The 22,142-nt window shown below is 37.0% G+C and overlaps 2 protein-coding genes across 2 annotated transcripts; both read right to left on the reverse strand.

Annotated features, from left to right (window-relative positions):
* Positions 1–274: 274 nt before the first annotated feature.
* LOC145114779 (filament-like protein (DUF869)) lies at positions 275–4,851 on the reverse strand. The gene is made up of 4 exons (XM_079050860.1): positions 4,068–4,851; positions 3,308–3,488; positions 688–2,132; positions 275–599 (listed from the first exon to the last, which is right to left on the reverse strand). Exons 1-4 carry the CDS (start codon positions 4,179–4,181, stop codon positions 486–488), a joined length of 1,854 nt encoding a protein of 617 aa, XP_078906986.1. The 5' UTR covers positions 4,182–4,851; the 3' UTR covers positions 275–485.
* A 1,555-nt stretch (positions 4,852–6,406) lies between these two features.
* Positions 6,407–6,955, reverse strand: LOC145112376 (uncharacterized). Its single transcript, XM_079048544.1, has one exon. The coding sequence runs from the start codon at positions 6,953–6,955 to the stop codon at positions 6,407–6,409; it is 549 nt and encodes a 182-aa protein (XP_078904670.1).
* Positions 6,956–22,142: the final 15,187 nt, after the last annotated feature.

Here is a 22,142-nt window from a genome sequence, read left to right on the forward strand (position 1 = left end):
CCATGCTTTAGATCTTACAAATTTATTAAAGCTCAAATCAACATAACAATATAGTCGATTTAATTTTGTTTTATATTATAATGATTTTGATGTATAAAAATGATTATAAAATATTAAAAAGAAAAGATTTTGACAAATATGATGTTTTTAATGTTTATAAAGGATAAATATAATATTCAAAAATTAAGTTGGCCAAATAGACAAATATGATATTTTGTCATGAAATCCTCCATAAAAGATTCAAACGCCATCAAGAGCAATAAACATCAAGAAATAACAATCAAAGAATCCGCAATCCATTATGTAACATCATCTAAATACAACAATATGAACAAATTTTTGGAAGATTTATGTATACCCACGAATGTTGTCCAAGTGCATCTATATATAATATTCGTTCTTTTGTATATCAAGAATAACCAAAACATCTTTACACCATAGAAGCAAAGTTTACAAGTGTTGAAGGCTTGAAATCTTTTCGATCTTTAAATAATCAAGAAGTCTTCAAGTGTTGCCAGAGTTTTTAGTTGATGACTAAGAGAAGCAATTGTCTTCTGACATTCCGCAAATTTAGTACCAGCCATTGCTAATTCAGTATCCTACACAACGCATAACAAATAAAGTAAGAGAAAGATTTTAGTGTTCATATAATTTGAAGTTGTTCATAAAAAAATGAAATAAACTAACCTGTTTTACCCGAAGCTGTGTGTTTTGGATTGCTGCTTTTGGGTACTGATTCTGGTGTTGCAATCTTAAAATCTCGCCTTCTAATTCCCGACATTTGGTTTCCATCTTCCCCGATAAAGCACGCTCCTTTCCGACTTCCGCTTCCAAAGAACCAACCTTCGGAATCAACGATTCCAATTCCGCTTTTAATGTTTCAATCTGTGATTCCGCCTTGTTTTTCTTCGTGTAAGCATCCTCGATTCGTGATTCGGCTTCTCTTCGTTCGCGGCGTACGGTATCTAGTTGACTTTTCAATTCCGCCACCTCTGATTCCAATTCCAAGGTACGTATGTTTCCCGTGTACTCATTTTCAAGTTGTAATCTTGATATTTCCATTTCTAGCTCCTGACATTTGGCTTCCATCTTCCCTGATAAAGCACGTTCCTTTTCGACCTTTGTTTCAAACGACTCGACCTTCGGAATCAACGATTCCAATTCCGCTTCTAACTTTTTAAACTTTGATTCCGCCTCGTTTTTCTTGGCGTACGCATCCCCGAGTCGTGATTCCATTTGACTTTTCAACTCCACCACCTCCGATTCCGATCTTTTTACCCTCTCGTGTAACACCTCGACTATTCCTTTCGTTGATTCCAGTTCTTTCTCAGTTGTTTCTCTTGCATCATTTGAAGAAACCAACGAAGCTTCCATCTCCCTTAACTTCAATTCAGCCTCTTTAAGTTGATTTCTTGATTTCTCAAGAGCCTTTTCACGCTCCTTCAACTTGATCTCAAGATTCTTTTTTTCCGTTTCTACCCTTTTCAAAATCTCTTTGATTTCAGACGTTTGATCAATCGTTTGTACCGAATCCCTCGGATCGACCTTAGGTAACCCCACGAGTTTCTCCATCTCAAGAAAGTCGTCCATGAGATTAATCTCTATCGAAGGGGCATTTCGGTCATTTTCAACAACCGATAGGCTGCGATCATTTGCCACTAATGCTTTCCGAAGGGCAGTGTTTAGCTTACGGCATTCCGATTCCAGTTTAGTCACTTTCCTTACACTTTCTAAATGCAACTTACTAGCTGATTCCGCAGCTTGATTGCTCAATTCCCTCTCGATTAACCTAATTTCAAGCTCTTCTGCCATGGAAGCAAGCTCAAGTTTCATAGCCGAGTTTTCTTTCTCGAGTTTTTGGATCAAAAAAGGGTCACCTTTTTTGATGGAGCGGAATTCAGCGAGCTGGTTTTCGAGTTGGGACTTTGTTATTTGCCATTCTGAAGTTTTCTTTTCAATAATTTCGGTTATTTTTTTATCTTTTTCTTCTCTTGTTTGTCGAAGTTGTCTTAAACATTCTTTTAGGGCTCCATCAAGCTGACAAACTCGATCTTCTAAGGTTGAGTTTCTAAGTGTTAAAACCTCGATTTGTTGCCTCAAACCTAACACTTCATTCTCAGCTTTCTCCCATCCTATATTAGAAAGAAAAAAAAAAGGTTAAATGAAGATAAAGATCAATCGTAATATTTTTAAGTAGAGGCTGCTATTTCAACAGATTTGCTTAAAATTTGTCGATTTGGGTTGTATTTTAGGGTTAAATGCAAGAAATAGAAATGTACTTTCATTGATTAGTGTATTATAGATTTATAGCATACTACTTTCGTTTGTTCTTATTACAACATTGTAGTTTGAAAATCAACCAAATTACAGAAATGTCATCCAGATACAAAATAATTCACTATTATGACAGGGTGAATTTTTTAATGTCATAATAAGAAAAAAAATGAAAGTATAATGCTATAAGTTTGTTGATTTTAAAAGTATAATGTCTTAACTACAAAAAAAATGGAACTGCAATGTTGTAATAGAAGAAATGAAAGTAGAATGCTATAATACAGAAACAAATGAAAGTATATTGTTGTTTCTTACATTTATCCCTATATTTTATCTCCAACTAGTCAAATGGGCAAGATAAAGAAAATAGGTAAAAACCCGGTCAAATGGGTCAGGTCTAAAGCCTCCCAAACTGTAATCTTAAGTTATATAGACTTCTAGTCAGCTATTTGTTCATCTTGAACAACAACAAGAGGTACATTTGATTTTCAAGATCAAAAGATCTGATTGTCAGCTTCAAATTTGGAGTTAATGCTTCAAACTTTTCAATAAAATTTGATAGCTACCTAGCCTACATTAAATCTTATAAGAAATCACTAAAAATTTGATAACCCGCTTTTAAAGTGGATTCGGCTACTATATTAACAATTTGCACAAAACAAAAGAGAGGTATTGTTTGACTTTTGAGATCAAAAGAACTAACTTATAACTTGAATTTGGAAATAATTCTTCAACTTTTCGAAAAAAATCAGATAGCTACCATAAACTTTGTAACATACACAAAAAAATGGGAAATTTTATGGTGTCAAAATGAGTAATAAATTCCATTTCAAGTTCAAAGTTCCAAAATTAGGTCGTTGACCTTAACGTATGACAAGACTGGAATAGACAAGACTGGACTTGACAAACTTTCTAGGCTACTCTTGATGATGAGAATGATGAGGGCATTCATGTCTTTTGCACAAAAGGGAGCAGGGCATAATGGTCAAATGGTGTTGTTGGAACGCATAAAGTAGGTAATAGTTTTAGATACCTTCAACTGCTTCCTCTGCTACTTTTGAGTGCTGTTTGACCAAGTCTTCCTTGATACTGATATTCACAAGAGCTGCTGATAGTTTCTGGGATAAAGTCTTGACACCACCCTCAAGTTCTTCCTGTGGTACTTCAGACTTTGATGTGACTTCGGGTGACAAGGAACTTTGATTTGAATATATCTTTTGAAGATTCAAAAACAGAAAAAGTATAAGATTTTAACCAACACTTGACAAAGCAGAAATCAAGGAAGAAAAATATAACAAAACCAAGATATCATAATTGGTCTATTTCAACAAGATTTCTGAGGCAACCATATTTCTATAATTGACCACATAGAATTCAAATTGCAGGGGCATTAATTAATCTTGAATTGTCTAAGAACAAAGAATACACGCATTATCTTATTTCTGTTGCAAAAATTAACACAATTTTGACTTTGAAAGTCAAACACGAACGTATTGCTTTCCAAATTCAAACTCGATTTGCAATTACAAACAGTTTTACATTCTTACTCAAATTGTTCAAATCTTCATCTTTTCTTGTATTCCGATGTAGTTATCTTAATTTCTAGTAAATTTCATAGTAATTTAGGATTTATATGTAATGTGTTTGACTGTAAAAGTTTAACTATAACATGAAGGAGTGTAAAATAGATGAGGATCGAAGTTGTACCATCATCTACGATACTTGTACAGATTACTTGCAACAATTGTGTTCATGAGATGAAAATGAGGACACGATTCATGAGTTGAAAATACCTGATCATCGAAAAATCGCTCAGAATGAGATGAAACAGATCCTCCAGAGCTTTCAGTTTCTCCCGGGCTTTTCTCTGACGACCTTCTCCGCCATAACCAGCTCCGGCGATCCATCTTTTCCGGCAACAGATTGAAAACCAAACACTAATACCCCACCACACTCACCCTCACACTTCATCAACAATTTCACCAATCCTAATCATTAAAAACCAAACTTTCTCACTTAACGATTGGCACCCAGTACACAATACCGGATTACAATCAAAACCCACAATCCGAAACCTCTTCAAGCCAAATATCGAGATGAATGTGAAACAGTAGCGAGAACAAGATTAGGGTTTGTGGATTGACAAAATCGGGAAATCCGTAAGATTTTATATAAGTTTTACTAAATTGGGATGGGAAATTCCAAACTAAACTTAATTCACACAAAACCCACAACCGAAAAGCTAGCAAAATTGAATTGGAAGCAAGAAGAACGTATATATTTTTAACAGAACTACAGAATGGGTTGCTCAAATCGGTTGATTTTGAAGCTTTGCTTAGAATTCACTCACCATACCAATATGTAAATGCATCAAATAGCAGTAGATTCACATGAAGAAAGCTGATCTAAAAAAAGAAGGGTGAGGTTAGTTTAGAACAGGTGTGTATGTGTGGGTAGTAGTTTGCTTGGAACCCACAACTTTGACAAACAAGCCTGTGAATTATTCTGTAAGATGTGATTGCACGCCTTGTTGTTGTGGGGTGTGCGAGAGCACATGCATTGCAGGTGCTAAAATTGACAGAGATGAAAGAAAGTTGACACCCATTATTTGCTTTTTTTCCCATTCATATTTCCTTTTTGCGTTCCAGTTAATTATTCTCTGAAACTAATCATCACTTGTGAGGTTTAACAATAACATTTCATGTGACCACACCGACTATCATTTTCGGAAAAATTGCATTGTTGAAATGCTTATAGATAATGAAGAGTTCGTATTTAAATTATATATTTTTTAGAAGGGCACTTTACTCCAAAAGTAGAACTTATTGAAAAATATTTAATCAGTTAATTAATCGAATACAATATACTAACATTTAGAGATAAATACGAACTAATACAAATCTTTAAACTTGTTCTACGATTTAGCTAAAAAATAAATAAATAACTCTAATAGCCACCATTTTCATAGGAACTAGAGAAAATTCCCTACGAAAACAAAAAATGTAGTATTTAGCCATTTTCACAAGGTTTTTGTATTTCCACAATGGGCCTTGTGAAAATGAAGATGCCCATATTTATTTTTTTCCAAAATAAGAACCTAAATTTTCATTTTTTGAACTTTATTTTTTGAAAATTCAAATTAAAATTCTATATATTCATTCTCAAACACTTAGATGAGAAACTTAATCCTAAATACAGATCTGAGTTCAAAGTTCATATTTGAATGTTTCGATTCCAAGTTCATACAATAGGTTTTCCGGTCGACCATTGTTGGTGATTTTAGTGTTACCATGTCATTTTAAGTAACTGGAACTGACATGCGAGCTAAGGGGCTTCATAATTTGTACGCTAATATATGTACGGGGTTGTGCGGAGTGCACGCATTAATAAGATCGAATTAGAAGCCGGTTCGACGACTAGTCGGGGGTCCGGGGGCAGCGCCCCTGGGTCCGGGGTTTCCAAAGGGGCAGTGCCCCCGCGGGGTTTTGGTAACCCTAATCCGGATTATCCTGACTTGCTTCCAAAGCAACTAATGACGGCCCAACCCTAATGAAACCCTAATCTCGTTTAATATATAAACGGTTCTTCCTCTTCAGAAGAAGATTACGAATTTTAGCTCTCGTTTTCATCAAACTCTCACAGAATCTCTCTAGCAAATTGGCTTACGATTTCTGTGCCGAGAAGCGTAAGTGTCCACTTAGATTATCCTGGGCTGAATTTCTTGCAACCCAGGCATAAGGTAGAAATATCAGTTCGGAAAGTGTTCTCACGATCCAAGTTCGTATCCAGATCTCCACTATAAACCCTAATATATCTTACAACCACTATGGCTCCTCGTTGCATGAAAATAAAGAGAGGGTTTGTCTTTTGGACAAAATGACAAGACACCAAAGTACATCACATATATCTTTTGACCGACTCCTAACCAGAACCCAAGATTAAGACCTAAACACTTTACCTCCCATTGATTCCAAGATCATACATTGTGCTTATCATGATACGAAAAAATGAATAAAATAAAAAATGAAATAAAACAAATAATCAAAAGAACATCTGAGCAAACAAGTTTTCACAAAAAATATGAATAGGATTGCGATTAGTGATACAAAGACATCTGTAGGTGTCTTCTTGATCATGTGGCCATGGTCAGATACCAAACCGTGTAATTCTGAAAAAAAGTAGGAAATTGTTGGGCGAGAAAAATAGATTTCAAAATGTTGTATTCTTCACGGAGACCGGATATCACGAGCATGACGAGGTCTTTTTCCTTGATTGGTTCTCCAATATTAGACAAAGCATCCGAGTATTCTTGTGCTTTAGTAAGATAGGCAGAAACAGTCTCATCAGCCTTCATCTCAATTTTTAACAATTGAGTTTTGAGTGTATATTCACGGGATGATGTGTGGGGTCCATAAGCACGTTGAAGTGAAGTCCAGAGATCACGAGAGGTGACTCCCTGAACATGTTTGAAGGATGCTTCAGATATAGTAGACAGAATTAACATTCTGATGTGGGCGTCGTTGGAGACCCATGCGGCATGACTATGGTTAGGTTGTTGTTTAGTTTTCGGAGCTTCACCTTCCTTGTCGAAGGATAAGGTTGTAGCAATAGCCAAAGGACATGGAATAGACCCATCAACGTAACCAAATAACCTGTTTGTAACCAAGCAGGCTTGAAGCATAGTTTTCCGATACCCATAATTTGTAGGAGAAAGGGTAAAGCCAAATTTGTGTGAGTTTTGAATTGTCTTTTATTTTGTAGAGAAAGAGATAATAGTGTTGGCCATTGTATAGCATGAGAAGGAAGCTGGGAAAAAAAAGTTAGGAAGTCGGCAATTAGGGTTAGTGGGATAACCTTGCTCTGATACTGTCACACCCCAAAACCGGAACGGCGGAAACGTTCTGGGGCAGAGGACGTCATGTTTAGTATCACAAGACATGCATAATAGTAAGCAAGTAATAAACAACCATTTCATTAGAAAGAAAGTGTTTACAAAATATGCGATTCTCATAATATAGAATACATAGCAAATAACAAAAAGACATGAAGCTATACTGCTCCATCTTCTAAATTCCCAGAGCGCGTACCTGTCTACTGGTCTCCTGAGAATACAAGTTATTTTGAAAGCGTAGATCAGCATTTAAGCTGGTGAGTTCATAAGATTTTAGTGATGTAATGTAAGTTGTAGAAAGTTGTAGTAAGTGGTAGTAAGTTTGTAAGTTCTGTTTAGAAAAGTTTGCATGTTCCTCCAGAAAATCCTATATTTCCTGCTTTGCTGAAAGATAAGTAAAAATGACTCTACAGTCCTTTCTATGAGTGTTAAATGGATACAAGTTATATAAAACCCAGAGTAAACAAACAATCGATTGTGTGTATCTGCCCTAAGCCCACAACCAAACAAGGAACAGGAAATAAGGCGGAAGGCACACATCCCATTGTTTGTTAGATCATCGTTGTATATAACCCTGGCGTATTCACTCGGTACTCACGGAGTTAACTGTAATAGTTCCTTTATATTTGATGAAAAGATTCTTTAAGGAAACCCTTATTTATTATAATAAAAATGGTAACCACAGTGGTTCCTTCTATAATCACTTAGTTTATACTAGCTATATATAATCTAATATCGAAAAGATTGTTAATTGTGTGAATCTGCCCTAAGCCCACAACCAAACAAGGAATAGGGAATGAGGCGGAAAGCACACATCCAACTACTTGTCGGATATTAATTATATATAACCCTGGTGTATAAACTAAGGTATTATAAAATTAACCACCTAAGGTCCTTTAAGTTATACTAGTTTAATAAAATGGATTAAACCCTTTACTGGTAAGTTTCTAGTTTTGTATATCAAAAGTTCTATTTGAAAAGTATGTTTTGTACTAGAAAGCTGTGCATTGAATTAATGTCCTATGACCTGGGCCATACCTGGTACCCCTTATGATTACTTGGTGTATACGGAATATATATGAAGCTAAGATCGAATAAATAGTAGACTGGGTGAATATGCTCTAAGCCCACAACCAAACAAGGAACAGGAAATGAAGCGGAAAACACACATTCTACTACCTGTCGAATCTGGCTAATATGTATCCCTGGATGCATACACTAAGGAATCATAAAGTTAGCATTATAGTCCCCCTTTCTACTGAATGTACTAGACTCGACTGTTCTGTTTGTCGTTTGTAAATGTAAGTTTTCCCTAGTTTATAACTATCTTGACTCGAAAATAGTTTGCATTAACTTTCAAGTGGAACTGTCACAATATAAAAGTAATGGGAAATATAAGTACACAGTTGTCTCTTGAATTGACATCTTGACGTACTGGTTACCTTAAAACATGTTTGTTTTAGTAAGGTCATAATGTGAAGGCTAGTACCCATACTATACGCTCTCCCTGTCAAGAGATTCTGGGAACCAAACGCGACTGCAGCAAACAATTGCTAGCCGTGTAATTCACATTAAGGTTATATGATCATGTATACCCAATTTAACTATCACCTTTTGTTTAGAACAATGAGTTAGTGATTCATTGGTATAGTTAGATCTTGTAGTTGTCCCATGCTATAGCACCTTATTATGTTCGTTCTGTTATAGTATCTTGGTATGTTCTTTCTGTTGTCATGTATAGTGTATAGTATGTCTCTCTGTTGCATTGTATCTACCTCCTTGTTTCTCTTTATAGTATGTTCTAGCATCTAGTATGAACTGAACCTCTAAACTATACCCCTTATAGTTTACTAGTATTTTACTTGAACTGTTATTGAAAAGACTCATTTTTCTACTAAGTTATGCTTGTACTTTAAAAACGGAGTTTTGTTAAACTATAAAGTAACATAACTTTAAAGGAGTTTTTGAAATGTTTTGATCACTTATAAATGACATAAGCAATCTTTTGAAAGATGTTTATAACAAACAATTACACAATTAACATTGTGTTCAACTTGTATTCCCCCCTTTAAAACATTTAAAACAGTTTAAAAGATTCATTACGGGGTATGAACTCACCTTATGTGGGTGATTCAACGAATAAGTGCGTAAGGATGAGAAGTTCCACGAATGAAGTCCCGAGACACAACAAGTCCTAAATGACATATAATGACATATATTGGCATAAAAGTAGGGTTTAGAAGCAACCAAATGCAAGGAAACACCTTAAGGGACTAGGAAACATTTTGACCAAGTGCTAGAATCACATGTGATTCATCTAAGGGATGTTTAAGGTCATCATATGGTGTCTACGGCCATGGGTTTATGGCCATGGAGCTTTGGGCCGTAAAATCAAGGTAAAAGGTGCATAAGTGGGTGTTTGAATGATAGGGAAGCTTGAGGGACCATTGATCTACACAAGGATGAGCAAAACTAATTTATTGGAAGGTGTTGAGGTGTTTACGGCCACACCAAAAGTGTATGGCTGTAAACTCACTAAATGGTGTCCTTTTGGGTCTTAAAGGGAAGGGTTTTCAAAGGTTCAAGTGTCTCAAAGGTTTGCTAGTGTATAGAAGTGTTTAGGGCTCAAATCTTGGCCATATTTAGGGTTTACGGCCAAGGGAGATGTTCTTTGGCCGTAAACTCTCATTGAAGATGAGTTTGGTGATGTTTCAAGGCTAGGATCTAGTGTCTAACATAGTTAACTAGAAGATAGATGGAATACTCACACTTTGGAGGCCTTTAGATGAGTTTACGGCCACCAAGAACAAGTGTGTGTTCTTGGTGTTCTTGGTGAAAGATGAAGATCTAGCAAAATGTTGATTTCCATGGATGAAATCAAAGGGTGATTCATGAGTAAGAAGAGTAATCAACAACTAGAGGGAAGAATCACTTACATTTTGAAGATTGGGAATGAAAATCTCGATGATACTTGAGAGAGAATGGAAATGTTCTTGAGGTGTAAGTGAAATAATGAAGGAAAAGTGAAGGAAGGGTGACTTATAGGGGAGTTTACGGCCAGCCATGACTTTATGGCCGTAAACTCATGAGTGTTGGCTCTGAACTCCTCTTTAGTGGTCTTAAGGCTTGAATGTTGCACAGTGTCTCTAGCAGGTACATTCTAACACTCATTCCTTAAGTGTACTAGGCTTAAAACTCCTTAGAATGACCTTAAACAAGGCTAGAACTCATTAGAAATGAGTCTGACACTCAGTTGAGTTGAATGGTTGGACTATACAAGGCAAGAATTTTCGGGTTGTCACATCATCCCCCCATTAGATGGAATTTCGTCCCGAAATTAGCTTTCTTAGCAGTACTACTGGGGTTGCGCTCCTCTGATTGGCAGAATATCCACTCGTAGACCTGGAAACTTTGCCTTATTGTTCATGATAGGATTCATACTTGGTCCATCTATCATTACCTCGTGTATACAAGTCGTATATAGTTAGGATTAGTAAGACGGTCGGATGTGCGATTCTGCCCCAGGTCCACAACCAAACAAGGAACAGGAGATAGGGCGGAAACACACATACTAGATCTGCGTAATCATAATCATATACCACCCTCGCGTATACACCCAATAGTGATAGGTGGGCTGTATTCGTCCTTAGCCTCTATGCTTGAGCTTGGTCTGCTGTACGAGTGGTATTTCGGAAAGGTCTGTTGAACATACGACGGCAAGGCTTCAGAGGACCAAGTACCCTTCGCATGAGTACTTCGGGGTTTAGAATATGAAAGACAAAACTGAGGTTTAGGTCGGACTGTCGTTACGAATGACGAAGGCTTCGTGAACTTGACGGTCGAGGCGATAGGAACATATGAACTTAGTATGGTGAGGACCACGCCAACTCATGACGAATGATAGTAACGGACTCTTTATTGAACAAAGTTTGGACGATTTGAAAGAAATGTTTGTTATATGTTAATGCACTCCTAGTGTGCTCGGAAATGTACCCTTTGTAAATGTTCTAGTGCTTTCTGTTTTTCCCTTGATGTTAACACTTCTACGTATCGTACCGCGATGTGCGCGTACATACCGAGAAAGTGCTTTGTTAACTAGTGTCGATACTTTAAACTACGATCCTCCTTGGTACCACTACGATCGCCTTGAATATACAAGTTATGAATAAATAAGATGAATCGGACGGTCGACTGAGTAACTCTGCCTCAAACCCACAACCAAACAAGGAACAGGAATTAAGGCGGACTCACTCATTCTAAGTCTGCAACATCTTAGCCATGCACAACCCTTAATGTACATACCAAGCCATCATAGCTTCTCAGAACGAATCTCTTAGTTCTCTTGAATAATGTGACCTATTTCAAAATGTGAGTTATTATAATTACTTTTAAGTGTTAACCCTAAGTTTTAATCTTATATAAATATAAACTAATTTTTAAAGTAATTCTTATTTTAGTTCGAAAACGTACCGCTGCTCGTTGACGACTCTGGGGTTGATTCTCCTGCGGTGATCATCAGAATCCGTCCATCCGCTCCTGAGTTCTTTGCTACCGGACAGTCCCTCTGGTAGTGTCCTGTCTCACCACAGCCATAGCAGGCTTGGTTTTCTTCAACTCCGGGGACTTGGGAGATCGGTTGAGCCGGTGCCCTGCAGAAACGGACTGTGTGTCCCTTTCTGTGGCAGTTCAAACCCTACATTTCCCGGCATACTCCGGTGTGGTGATAGTTGCACTTTCCACACTTCGGAAGGGTTCCAGCATATCGACTGGTAGGTGCTGGAGTAGCAGGTGTTGTGGCGGTGTACATAGTACTCGTTTGTTTCTCCTGCAGGGTTTCCTGTGTTGTTCGCTTCTTCTTCCTCTTGTTCCCCGACTTCTGGCTATAGCCCTCTTCCCTCGATGGCTTGGGAACGGGGACTTCCACACCATGGCGGACTCAGTGATCAATGAGTCGATGGGCCAGGCGCTTAACACTGTCGAATGTGGTTGGGTTAGAAGACATCACATCTCCTTGGATCGGGGCAGTTAGACCCCAGATGTATCTTTCTATCTTCTTGCTCTCCGGGGTAACCATCCCGGGGCATAAAGCTGCTAGGTCGCTGAACCGGTCAGTGTAGGCCACTATGTCTGAGCCGACCATAGTGAGCTCCCATAGTTCTTGTTCCAGCTTTTGAACTTCGCCCAACGGGCAGTATTCTTCCAACATTAACTCTTTTAGGTTTTCCCAACCTATGGAGTTAGCCACTGATAGGGTCAGTGACTTAACATGGCTGTTCCACCATCTCAGGGCTCTGTCGGAGAAGGTGCAGGCAGCAAACTTCACTTTGCTCCCTTCTGAGCATGAACAGATTGCGAAGACTGAATCTGTTTTCTCGAACCATCGCATCAGAGCGATGACTCCACCATTTCCATCAAAGGATTTGGGTTTGCAGTTCATGAAGTCCTTATACGAACACTCCCTTGGGTGTCCATGAGTAACTCCGGGGTTGGTTAAGTGAGTACCGCTACCAGAACCGAGGGTACCACTTTCACCGAAGTGAGCTAGAGCAGTTGCCACTGTGGAGGATATTGCTGCTTGGAGGGCAGCAGAATCAAATTGTGGCGTAGGAGTTGGAGTTATCGGAGTAGTGCGTCTGTTTGGTCTGCGAGGAGGCATCTTTGCTAAAAGAATACAAAGATGATATGGAATAAGTCTAAAGCAATGGACACAAGCCGAAAGCTGAAAAGACAAGGTTATCCTAGTTCTGGGTGTATCGGGTCCTGACTTCTACAAGGTTCCGGAAACAATTCATAATAGAGTGTATACCTAATAAACTTTATGAATTTGGAATGGCTATCCTCGAATGAATATTTGTTACCTGAATAACTGTTACCAGCTGCATGTAAGAAAATAATTCTAACACATAATGTGAGCAGTGTTTCCACTAACTCGTTAAGTTTAAACAAGATTATTATTTATTAGTGTGACGCATAAGACGTTTTGGTTACTTCAGTTGATCCTTTCTTGAAAACTTCTCATGAACTTGCTCTTGTTCCTCCTGGGTTCTTCTATTATCTACTATGAGGAAGTGGTTACATCTATATAGGTTTGTCGTGCGTGAATGGAAGCGTCTAAAGAATCTATGAGATTAAGTGAAACCTTATGGGGTGATCCTTACAGAGTCCTTCTATAATTGCACAATGTATACAAGTTGTATATAATTTAAGATTAAATAGACCTTCGAATAAGTGATCCTACTCCAAAACCACAACCAAACAAGGAACAGGTAGTGAAGCTTAGATCACCAATTCTAAGTCTATAAAAACTCAATTATATATAACCTTTGGAGTATACTTTGCAAGATTATAGACCTATCCGTAAGAGTCTTTTATGTTATCACATAAGTTATTTATATAGTGCCTAAAATACTCCTATAGTATTTTAATGTAATGTACTCGGTATGTTTTAAACTTGTTATCGCGTTATAGTATCATAGAATACTCCTATAGTATTCTAACTCTATGTACTTGATCTAGTATTCTCTTGACTAGTGTTAGGTAAGTTTTAAGACTGTTGCAACACCACATCACTCCCAAACACATGACGGTCACATCTCGAATGAATATAGTTGATCAGGCTATATTGATCCTAGATATGATTACATAACTGTCCAGGTTTGACCACAGTGTACAACCTTTAAATACTTCTGTTCTGTTCTTCTTGTGATACTTGTTCTAGTATGTATATATGTATAAGCAAGTATGAATACTTTTATAAGGTATAATTATATATTTAAAATATATTCTTATCCAGAGCACTTCGGCCCCATTGTATTTATAGTTGTATATCTTTTATCGGTTGATATACTTAGTTCACTATAAACAATGCTCCGATACCAATCGGTCACACCCCAAAACCGGAGCGGCGGAAACGTTCTGGGGCGGAGGACGTCATGTTTAGTATCACAAGACATGCATCATAGTAAGCTAGTAATAAACAACCATTTCATTAGAAAGAAAGTGTTTACAAAATATGCGATTCTCAAAATATAGAATACATAGCAAATAACAAAAAAACATGAAGCTATACTGCTCCATCTTCTAAATTCCCAGAGCGCGTACCTGTCTACTGGTCTCCTGAGAATACAAGTTATTTTGAAAGCGTAGATCAGCATTTAAGCTGGTGAGTTCATAAGATTTTAGTGATGTAATGTAAGTTGTAGAAAGTTGTATTAAGTGGTAGTAAGTTTGTAAGTTCTGTTTAGAAAAGTTTGCCTGTTCCTCCAGAAAATCCTATATTTCCTGCTTTGATGAAAGATAAGTAAAAAAGACTCTACAGTCCTTTCTATGAGTGTTAAATGGATACAAGTTATATAAAACCCAGAGTAAACAAACAATCGATTGTGTGTATCTGCCCTAAGCCCACAACCAAACAAGGAACAGGAAATGAGGCGGAAGGCACACATCCCATTGTTTGTTAGATCATCGTTGTATATAACCCTGGCGTATTCACTCGGTACTCACGGAGTTAACTGTAATAGTTCCTTTATATTTGATGAAAAGATTCTTTAAGGAAACCCTTATTTATTATAATAAAAATGGTAACCACAGTGGTTCCTTCTATAATCACTTAGTTTATACTAGCTATATATAATCTAATATCGAAAAGATTGTTAATTGTGTGAATCTGCCCTAAGCCCACAACCAAACAAGGAATAGGGAATGAGGCGGAAAGCACACATCCAACTACTTGTCAGATATTAATTATATATAACCCTGGTGTATAAACTAAGGTATTATAAAATTAACCACCTAAGGTCCTTTAAGTTATACTGGTTTAATAAAATGCATTAAACCCTTTACTGGTAAGTTTCTAGTTTTGTATATCAAAAGTTCTATTTGAAAAGTATGTTTTGTACTCGAAAGATGTGCATTGAATTAATGTCCTATGACCTGGCCCATACCTGGTACCCCTTATGATTACTTGGTGTATACGGAATATATATGAAGCTAAGATCGAATAAATAGTAGACTGGGTGAATATGCTCTAAGCCCACAACCAAACAAGGAACAGGAAATGAAGCGGAAAACACACATTCTACTACCTGTCGGATCTGGCTAATATGTATCCTTGGATGCATACACTAAGGAATCATAAAGTTAGCATTATAGGCCCCCTTTCTACTGAATGTACTAGACTCGACTGTTCTGTTTGTCGTTTGTAAATGTAAGTTTTCCCTAGTTTATAACTATCTTGACTCGAAAATAGTTTGCATTAACTTTCAAGTGGAACTGTCACAATATAAAAGTAATGGGAAATATAAGTACACAGTTGTCTCTTGAATTGACATCTTGACGTACTGGTTACCTTAAAACATGTTTGTTTTAGTAAGGTCATAATGTGAAGGCTAGTACCCATACTATACGCTCTCCCTGTCAAGAGATTCTGGGAACCAAACGCGACTGCAGCAAACAATTGCTAGCCGTGTAATTCACATTAAGGTTATATGATCATGTATACCCAATTTAACTATCACCTTTTGTTTAGAACAATGAGTTAGTGATTCATTGGTATAGTTAGATCTTGTAGTTGTCCCATGCTATAGCACCTTATTATGTTCGTTCTGTTATAGTATCTTGGTATGTTCTTTCTGTTGTCATGTATAGTGTATAGTATGTCTCTCTGTTGCATTGTATCTACCTCCTTGTTTCTCTTTATAGTATGTTCTAGCATCTAGTATGAACTGAACCTCTAAACTATACCCCTTATAGTTTACTAGTATTTTACTTGAACTGTTATTGAAAAGACTCATTTTTCTACTAAGTTATGCTTGTACTTTAAAAACGGAGTTTTGTTAAACTATAAAGTAACATAACTTTAAAGGAGTTTTTGAAATGTTTTGATCACTTATAAATGACATAAGCAATCTTTTGAAAGATGTTTATAACAAACAATTACACAATTAACATTGTGTTCAACTTGTATTCCCCCCTTTAAAACATTTAAAACAGTTTAAAAGATTCATTACGGGGTATGAACTCACCTTATGTGGGTGATTCAACGAATAAGTGCGTAAGGATGAGAAGTTCCACGAATGAAGTCCCGAGACACAACAAGTCCTAAATGACATATAATGACATATATTGGCATAAAAGTAGGGTTTAGAAGCAACCAAATGCAAGGAAACACCTTAAGGGACTAGGAAACATTTTGACCAAGTGCTAGAATCACATGTGATTCATCTAAGGGATGTTTAAGGTCATCATATGGTGTCTACGGCCATGGGTTTATGGCCATGGAGCTTTGGGCCGTAAAATCAAGGTAAAAGGTGCATAAGTGGGTGTTTGAATGATAGGGAAGCTTGAGGGACCATTGCTCTACACAAGGATGAGCAAAACTAATTTATTGGAAGGTGTTGAGGTGTTTACGGCCACACCAAAAGTGTATGGCTGTAAACTCACTAAATGGTGTCCTTTTGGGTCTTAAAGGGAAGGGTTTTCAAAGGTTCAAGTGTATCAAAGGTTTGCTAGTGTATAGAAGTGTTTAGGGCTCAAATCTTGGCCATATTTAGGGTTTACGGCCAAGGGAGATGTTCTTTGGCCGTAAACTCTCATTGAAGATGAGTTTGGTGATGTTTCAAGGCTAGGATCTAGTGTCTAACATAGTTAACTAGAAGATAGATGGAATACTCACACTTTGGAGGCCTTTAGATGAGTTTACGGCCACCAAGAACAAGTGTGTGTTCTTGGTGTTCTTGGTGAAAGATGAAGATCTAGCAAAATGTTGATTTCCATGGATGAAATCAAAGGGTGATTCATGAGTAAGAAGAGTAATCAACAACTAGAGGGAAGAATCACTTACATTTTGAAGATTGGGAATGAAAATATCGATGATACTTGAGAGAGAATGGAAATGTTCTTGAGGTGTAAGTGAAATAATGAAGGAAAAGTGAAGGAAGGGTGACTTATAGGGGAGTTTACGGCCAGCCATGACTTTATGGCCATAAACTCATGAGTGTTGGCTATGAACTCCTCTTTAGTGGTCTTAAGGCTTAAATGTTGCACAATTTCTCTAGCAGGTACATTGTAACACTCATTCCTTAAGTGTACTAGGCTTAAAACTCCTTAGAATGACCTTAAACAAGGCTAGAACTCATTAGAAATGAGTCTGACACTCAGTTGAGTTGAATGGTTGGACTATACAAGGCAAGAATTTTCGGGTTGTCATAGATACCAAGACAAACTTGGTAAATTGTATATCACGTGTAAACTGATGAATACAAGAGATTATATAATAAACATAATTAAACTAAGCACCCTCTAATATAAACAAATATTAAGGTTATCCAAACTGTCTAATATATGGTGTTTCTCATTAAGGCTAAGGCATAAGAAAACACCATGTTTTCACAGCAAAATATGGTGTTTTCTCATTAAGGTTTGAGAGAACACCATGCTTTTACAAGAAGGTCTAAGAAAACATCATTTTTTTTACATAAAAATATGGTCTTTTCTCATGAATGCCTCAGAAAATACCATATATCACAAGGAAATATGGTGTTTGCTAATGAAGGCCGGAGAAAACACCATGTTTTCCTAGGAAAATATGGTATAGTACCTTGTTTTCCGAAAATGTTGTACAAATCTTAAATCTATGCGAAAATAAAAGATGAAAAATGAGAAGATATTTTTTAGAACGTTTTTTTTTCAATGGAAAAATATAAGAGAAAAGTAAGAGGGAGTATTTTTTGGGTTTAAGTGTAACACCTAATTCAGAAAATGTCATTTATTATTTTAAAAAAAATGAGAATTGGTTTTACGTGACGTGTTCATGTCGTACATGCATTGCATCCATTAATTTAGGTATGTGGTGCATGGACGCAATCATGTAAGATCTCACATTTCAAACCAAGTTTTTCATTTTTAAAACAAGATTAAACATCCAAAATGTTGGGTTTTCTATGTATCTATACACACAATCAAGGCAACATAAATGTAACATCCGGACTTCTAGGTATATGGTTTATTTTTTTTAAGGACTATTGAGCAACTCGACGAGTTGGTGCTACAACTTGTCAAGTAGAGTCACGTTGTGCCATGTGGGATTAATGATCTACTCGACGAGTCAAGGAGTCGACTCGCCGAGTAGACGCTGTGAAGAGAAACCCTAAATCCCCAGGTTTAGGGCCTATTTAAGCGCACTTATAGCCTCATTTGCGGCTCATCAGCTGCTTACCTTCACTGAGAGAAACCATAATCGCCTTTGAGCTAATAGAGAGAGTATTGAGCTAATATTGAGTATCTTGGTGCATCTTTGGAAGAGAAGAGAAGGATTTCGAGCAAGGATCTAGAGGAGGTTGTTAGATCTGTTGCTATTCATCCAAGAGCTTCTGTAAAAGGTATAAAGTTTATACCTTTCTCATTAGTTTGGGTAGATCTCATATTATTGGAGTTTAGGGCTTCTTTTCCATCTAATATTGGGGCTTTGATTGTATTAAGCACATATAGAGATTTGGACTTCAGATCTGGACCTTGTGAGGTCCCTAGAGTCCAAAGGTCCCTGCTTTATTCAGCCATAATAGAGCCTTGAGTGAAAAACCCTTAATAGAGCATGTTATTGGCATTTCAAGCCCTAAGTGCCATGCATGAACGTAAAGCTCGTGGCTTTACGTGATAAACGAGCCTTGAGAGCTTAGATCTAGAGTGTGAGAGGGTTTTCTGCCTTGAAATCGTCTGATTACGACTTGGGTCTGAATGGACTCGCCGAGTCGATGAGCCGACTCGACGATTCAGTTAGCGTTGTCCCGATGAGCTGGCTATGTTGTAGCTCGGCGAGTTGGGGGTTAACTCGACGAGCTGGACCTTCACGAGACTTCTGGGGAACGAGTGGACTCGACGAGTCACATGAGTGCACTCGGCGAGTCAGGTCAAACCTGGACTGTGTACTCGAGTTTGACTTCTGTTGACTTTAGGGTTTGGTCAACATGAGTAATGGAGACCATGGAGGGGTAAAATGGTCTTTTACCCATTCCAAGAGTTAGAGAGAAAAAGAGAACAACCTTTGGTATATTTGAGTATGAATAGAGTATTAATTAGAGATGACTATCCAATGTGTTAGGCGGAGGCTAGTTCGAGATTTCCGAGTACGAGACTTTTATTCGCTAGCTTACGAGGTGAGTCTTCTCACTATACTTACCATGAGTGGTATCTTTGTGTGACTGAGATGTCTTATGTGCTTATCTATGTATTGCGATATTCTGCATTATGTCTTTGTGATTTATGCTAAGTATTATTATTATGAGCTTATTGAGTTAGGACCGGAGGGTCCACCCGAGTTGTGGGACTGGAGGGTCTTCACTGGAACACATTGACCGGAGGGTCGTATTGAGTTAGCCTCGAGTGGCTAATGCGATGTATGTGGTATTTTGAGGAATTCACTAAGCTTCATGCTTACCGTGTTATGTGTTATGTGTTTCAGGTACTCCCGAGGATCGCGGGAAGGACCCGGCTTAATTGTACACACACTCGCATTGGAGATATGTTGTTGGAGGATTCTGGATCTGTGATAAACAATTTTTGAAAAATGTGTTAATGTTGATATTTGAGATTTTTGAGAAATATGACATGTGTTTATTTGTGGTTGAAAATGAAGAAAAAAAATTTGTATGAAATTTACGTTGTTACAATAAACAAAACATAATACATATGTGTACATGCACCCTACGATCTAGGTTTTACTAGTTAAACCAACCTACTTTAAAATTGAACTAAAGAAAGGACAAAACACTAACCTCTTGTTGCTTTGATTGAGACCTTGTAACTATCATTTATTATTTTAAAGTAAGAGGAAATATTTTTTAGGTTTAAGTGTAACGCCTAATTTAGAAAATGTCATTTATTTTTTTTTTAAATGAGAACTGGTTTTACGCGGCGCGTTCATGTCCTGCACGCGACGGATCCATTAATGAGGTACGTGGTGCATGGCCGCAATCATGTAATGTCCCACATTTCAAAACAAATTTTTCATTTTTAAAACAAGATTAAACATCCAAAATGTTGGGTTTTCTATGCATCTATACACACGATCAAGGCAACATAAACAAAACAAAATACATATGTATACATGCATCCTAGGATCTAGGTTTTACTAGTTACAACAGCCTACTTTAAAATCGAACTAAAGAAAGGATAAAACACTGACCTTTTGTTGCTTTGATTGAGACCTTATAACTGCCAGATCTTGCAGTGGATGAAGGACCTAACGAAGAATTCTTCTAATGTAGTCAAACCCAAAACTCCAAAAAGCGAATAAGGAACAACCCTATGAGAGGCTTATTCGAAAATCACAAACCCTGGAGGTTAGATTTTCGATTATTGGAGAGAGCTTGACCGGTTTTGGGAGAAGGAATTAGCAGCTAGGGTTTGATCCCTAGCAGTCTATTTATAGATACTTGATAAATCCTTAAGCAATTCAAATTCTCAAGGATTATCCTCACCTTATTCAAAACGTACCTTATCCCTATCAGGGATAGGCCGGAACCGTCTATGTCATCCTTCCAAGAGCTTCTGGAATATTCCAATTACTCATTAGAAATTAATTAATATTTAAATCTTATAATTAATTACAACTATTTAATTAATTCCAAAATAATTTTCAACTGATTTATTAATTACTTAATAAATTAACAACTTATTTTTTCTCCATTTCCTATATAGCTAATTGTGTTATGAGGCTAACTCAAAAGGACCATGTTATTATTAGAAATATTACAAAACAACTAATTGAGCGTAGATACAATTTCCAACACAAAAATCATTCCTTTAAATACATAACATAACACACATTTGTTTCCATTCATAAATCATAGTATTAAAACAAAGTTAAATTATAAAAACCAATGGAAGTCTCATATTAGTATCATAACACCAATGTGAGTGTATATTAACACCACACCATTCTCTTTCGTACTAGAACAACTTGAAAAACATTTAACTTAACAACGTAAACATAAAACTTAGTGAGTTCCCCAATATACTGTAAATTCCACCACACATACAATGCATACAACAATAAGCTCACAGTCAACACCTTAGTGGGCCTATAGGCACAAGCCCTCATCTCCGTTTTACTTGTTAGACTTCCTGCCAGCTTATAGCCAACACCTCAGTAGGCCTATAGGCACACAACCCTTATCTCAATATGACTTGTTGGACTTCCAACTATCCTCCCAGTGGGCCTAAAGGCTTACAGCCAACTTCCTATAGGATCCACCACATAGCACAATAAAAGACTAACCAACCTAATCACATAAACCATACCGAAATCTATGCTAATATTGACAAATCGTCTTATGAATGCATAATCATAGGTAGTCGTGGATAAGATAGATAGTCGAACAGATGTCTTACTCGAAAGCAATATACCATACAAGGATCATGCAATAAGGTCAGATCAAGAGTTTTAATTCAATGTGATTTGAACTATGTACAACCCCTAATGCATTCACTTTACGATCTACCAACAGTAACATAGACCTCAATCAACAAAACCTGCCATATAAACAAAACACAAACAACATATCACACATCGAACATATAATGTCACACATCGTATAGTGAGAAAATTCATTGTTATTGAGCTCCGAATCCATCCAAGCATTCCTAACTACCTCTTCAAACCCCTCTCAACCAAACCAACTGTTATAAAAACGAAATGGGATAGGACCATAATAATATATGATGTTGTGAAACAAAATGGGACGATGATCATACCACTTAAAATCTAGAGCCACAGCCTGAATAAAAGGAAACACATCAATTACATCTTCCGCAACCAAAAACCGATATAGTTTTAGCCAATTTTGTCCCATGGATATTCAATCAGCTAAAACCGAATCCGCCCAAAGGAACATCTACTAAATTAGACAAAGAGATTAAATTATTAAATTCATCAGCCGTATACCGGCAAAAACCAGACCCAAAACGATGGCATTTACTC

This window comes from Lactuca virosa, chromosome 5 (assembly GCF_052849685.1).
Source record: "Lactuca virosa cultivar CGN04683 chromosome 5, Lactuca_virosa_CGN04683_v6, whole genome shotgun sequence".
NCBI classification, from domain to species: domain Eukaryota; kingdom Viridiplantae; phylum Streptophyta; class Magnoliopsida; order Asterales; family Asteraceae; genus Lactuca; species Lactuca virosa.

Excerpts from the sequence above, each read along its gene's own strand:
- LOC145114779 (XM_079050860.1), bottom strand. The coding sequence starts at position 4,181 with ATGGATCGCCGGAGCTGGTTATGGCGGAGAAGGTCGTCAGAGAAAAGC. Across the intron at positions 3,489-4,067 it reads AGCGATTTTTCGATGATCAG|ATATATTCAAATCAAAGTTC; the intron begins GTATTTTCAACT and ends AATCTTCAAAAG. Across the intron at positions 600-687 it reads CACAGCTTCGGGTAAAACAG|GATACTGAATTAGCAATGGC; the intron begins GTTAGTTTATTT and ends TGCGTTGTGTAG.
- LOC145112376 (XM_079048544.1), bottom strand. The coding sequence starts at position 6,955 with ATGCTTCAAGCCTGCTTGGTTACAAACAGGTTATTTGGTTACGTTGAT.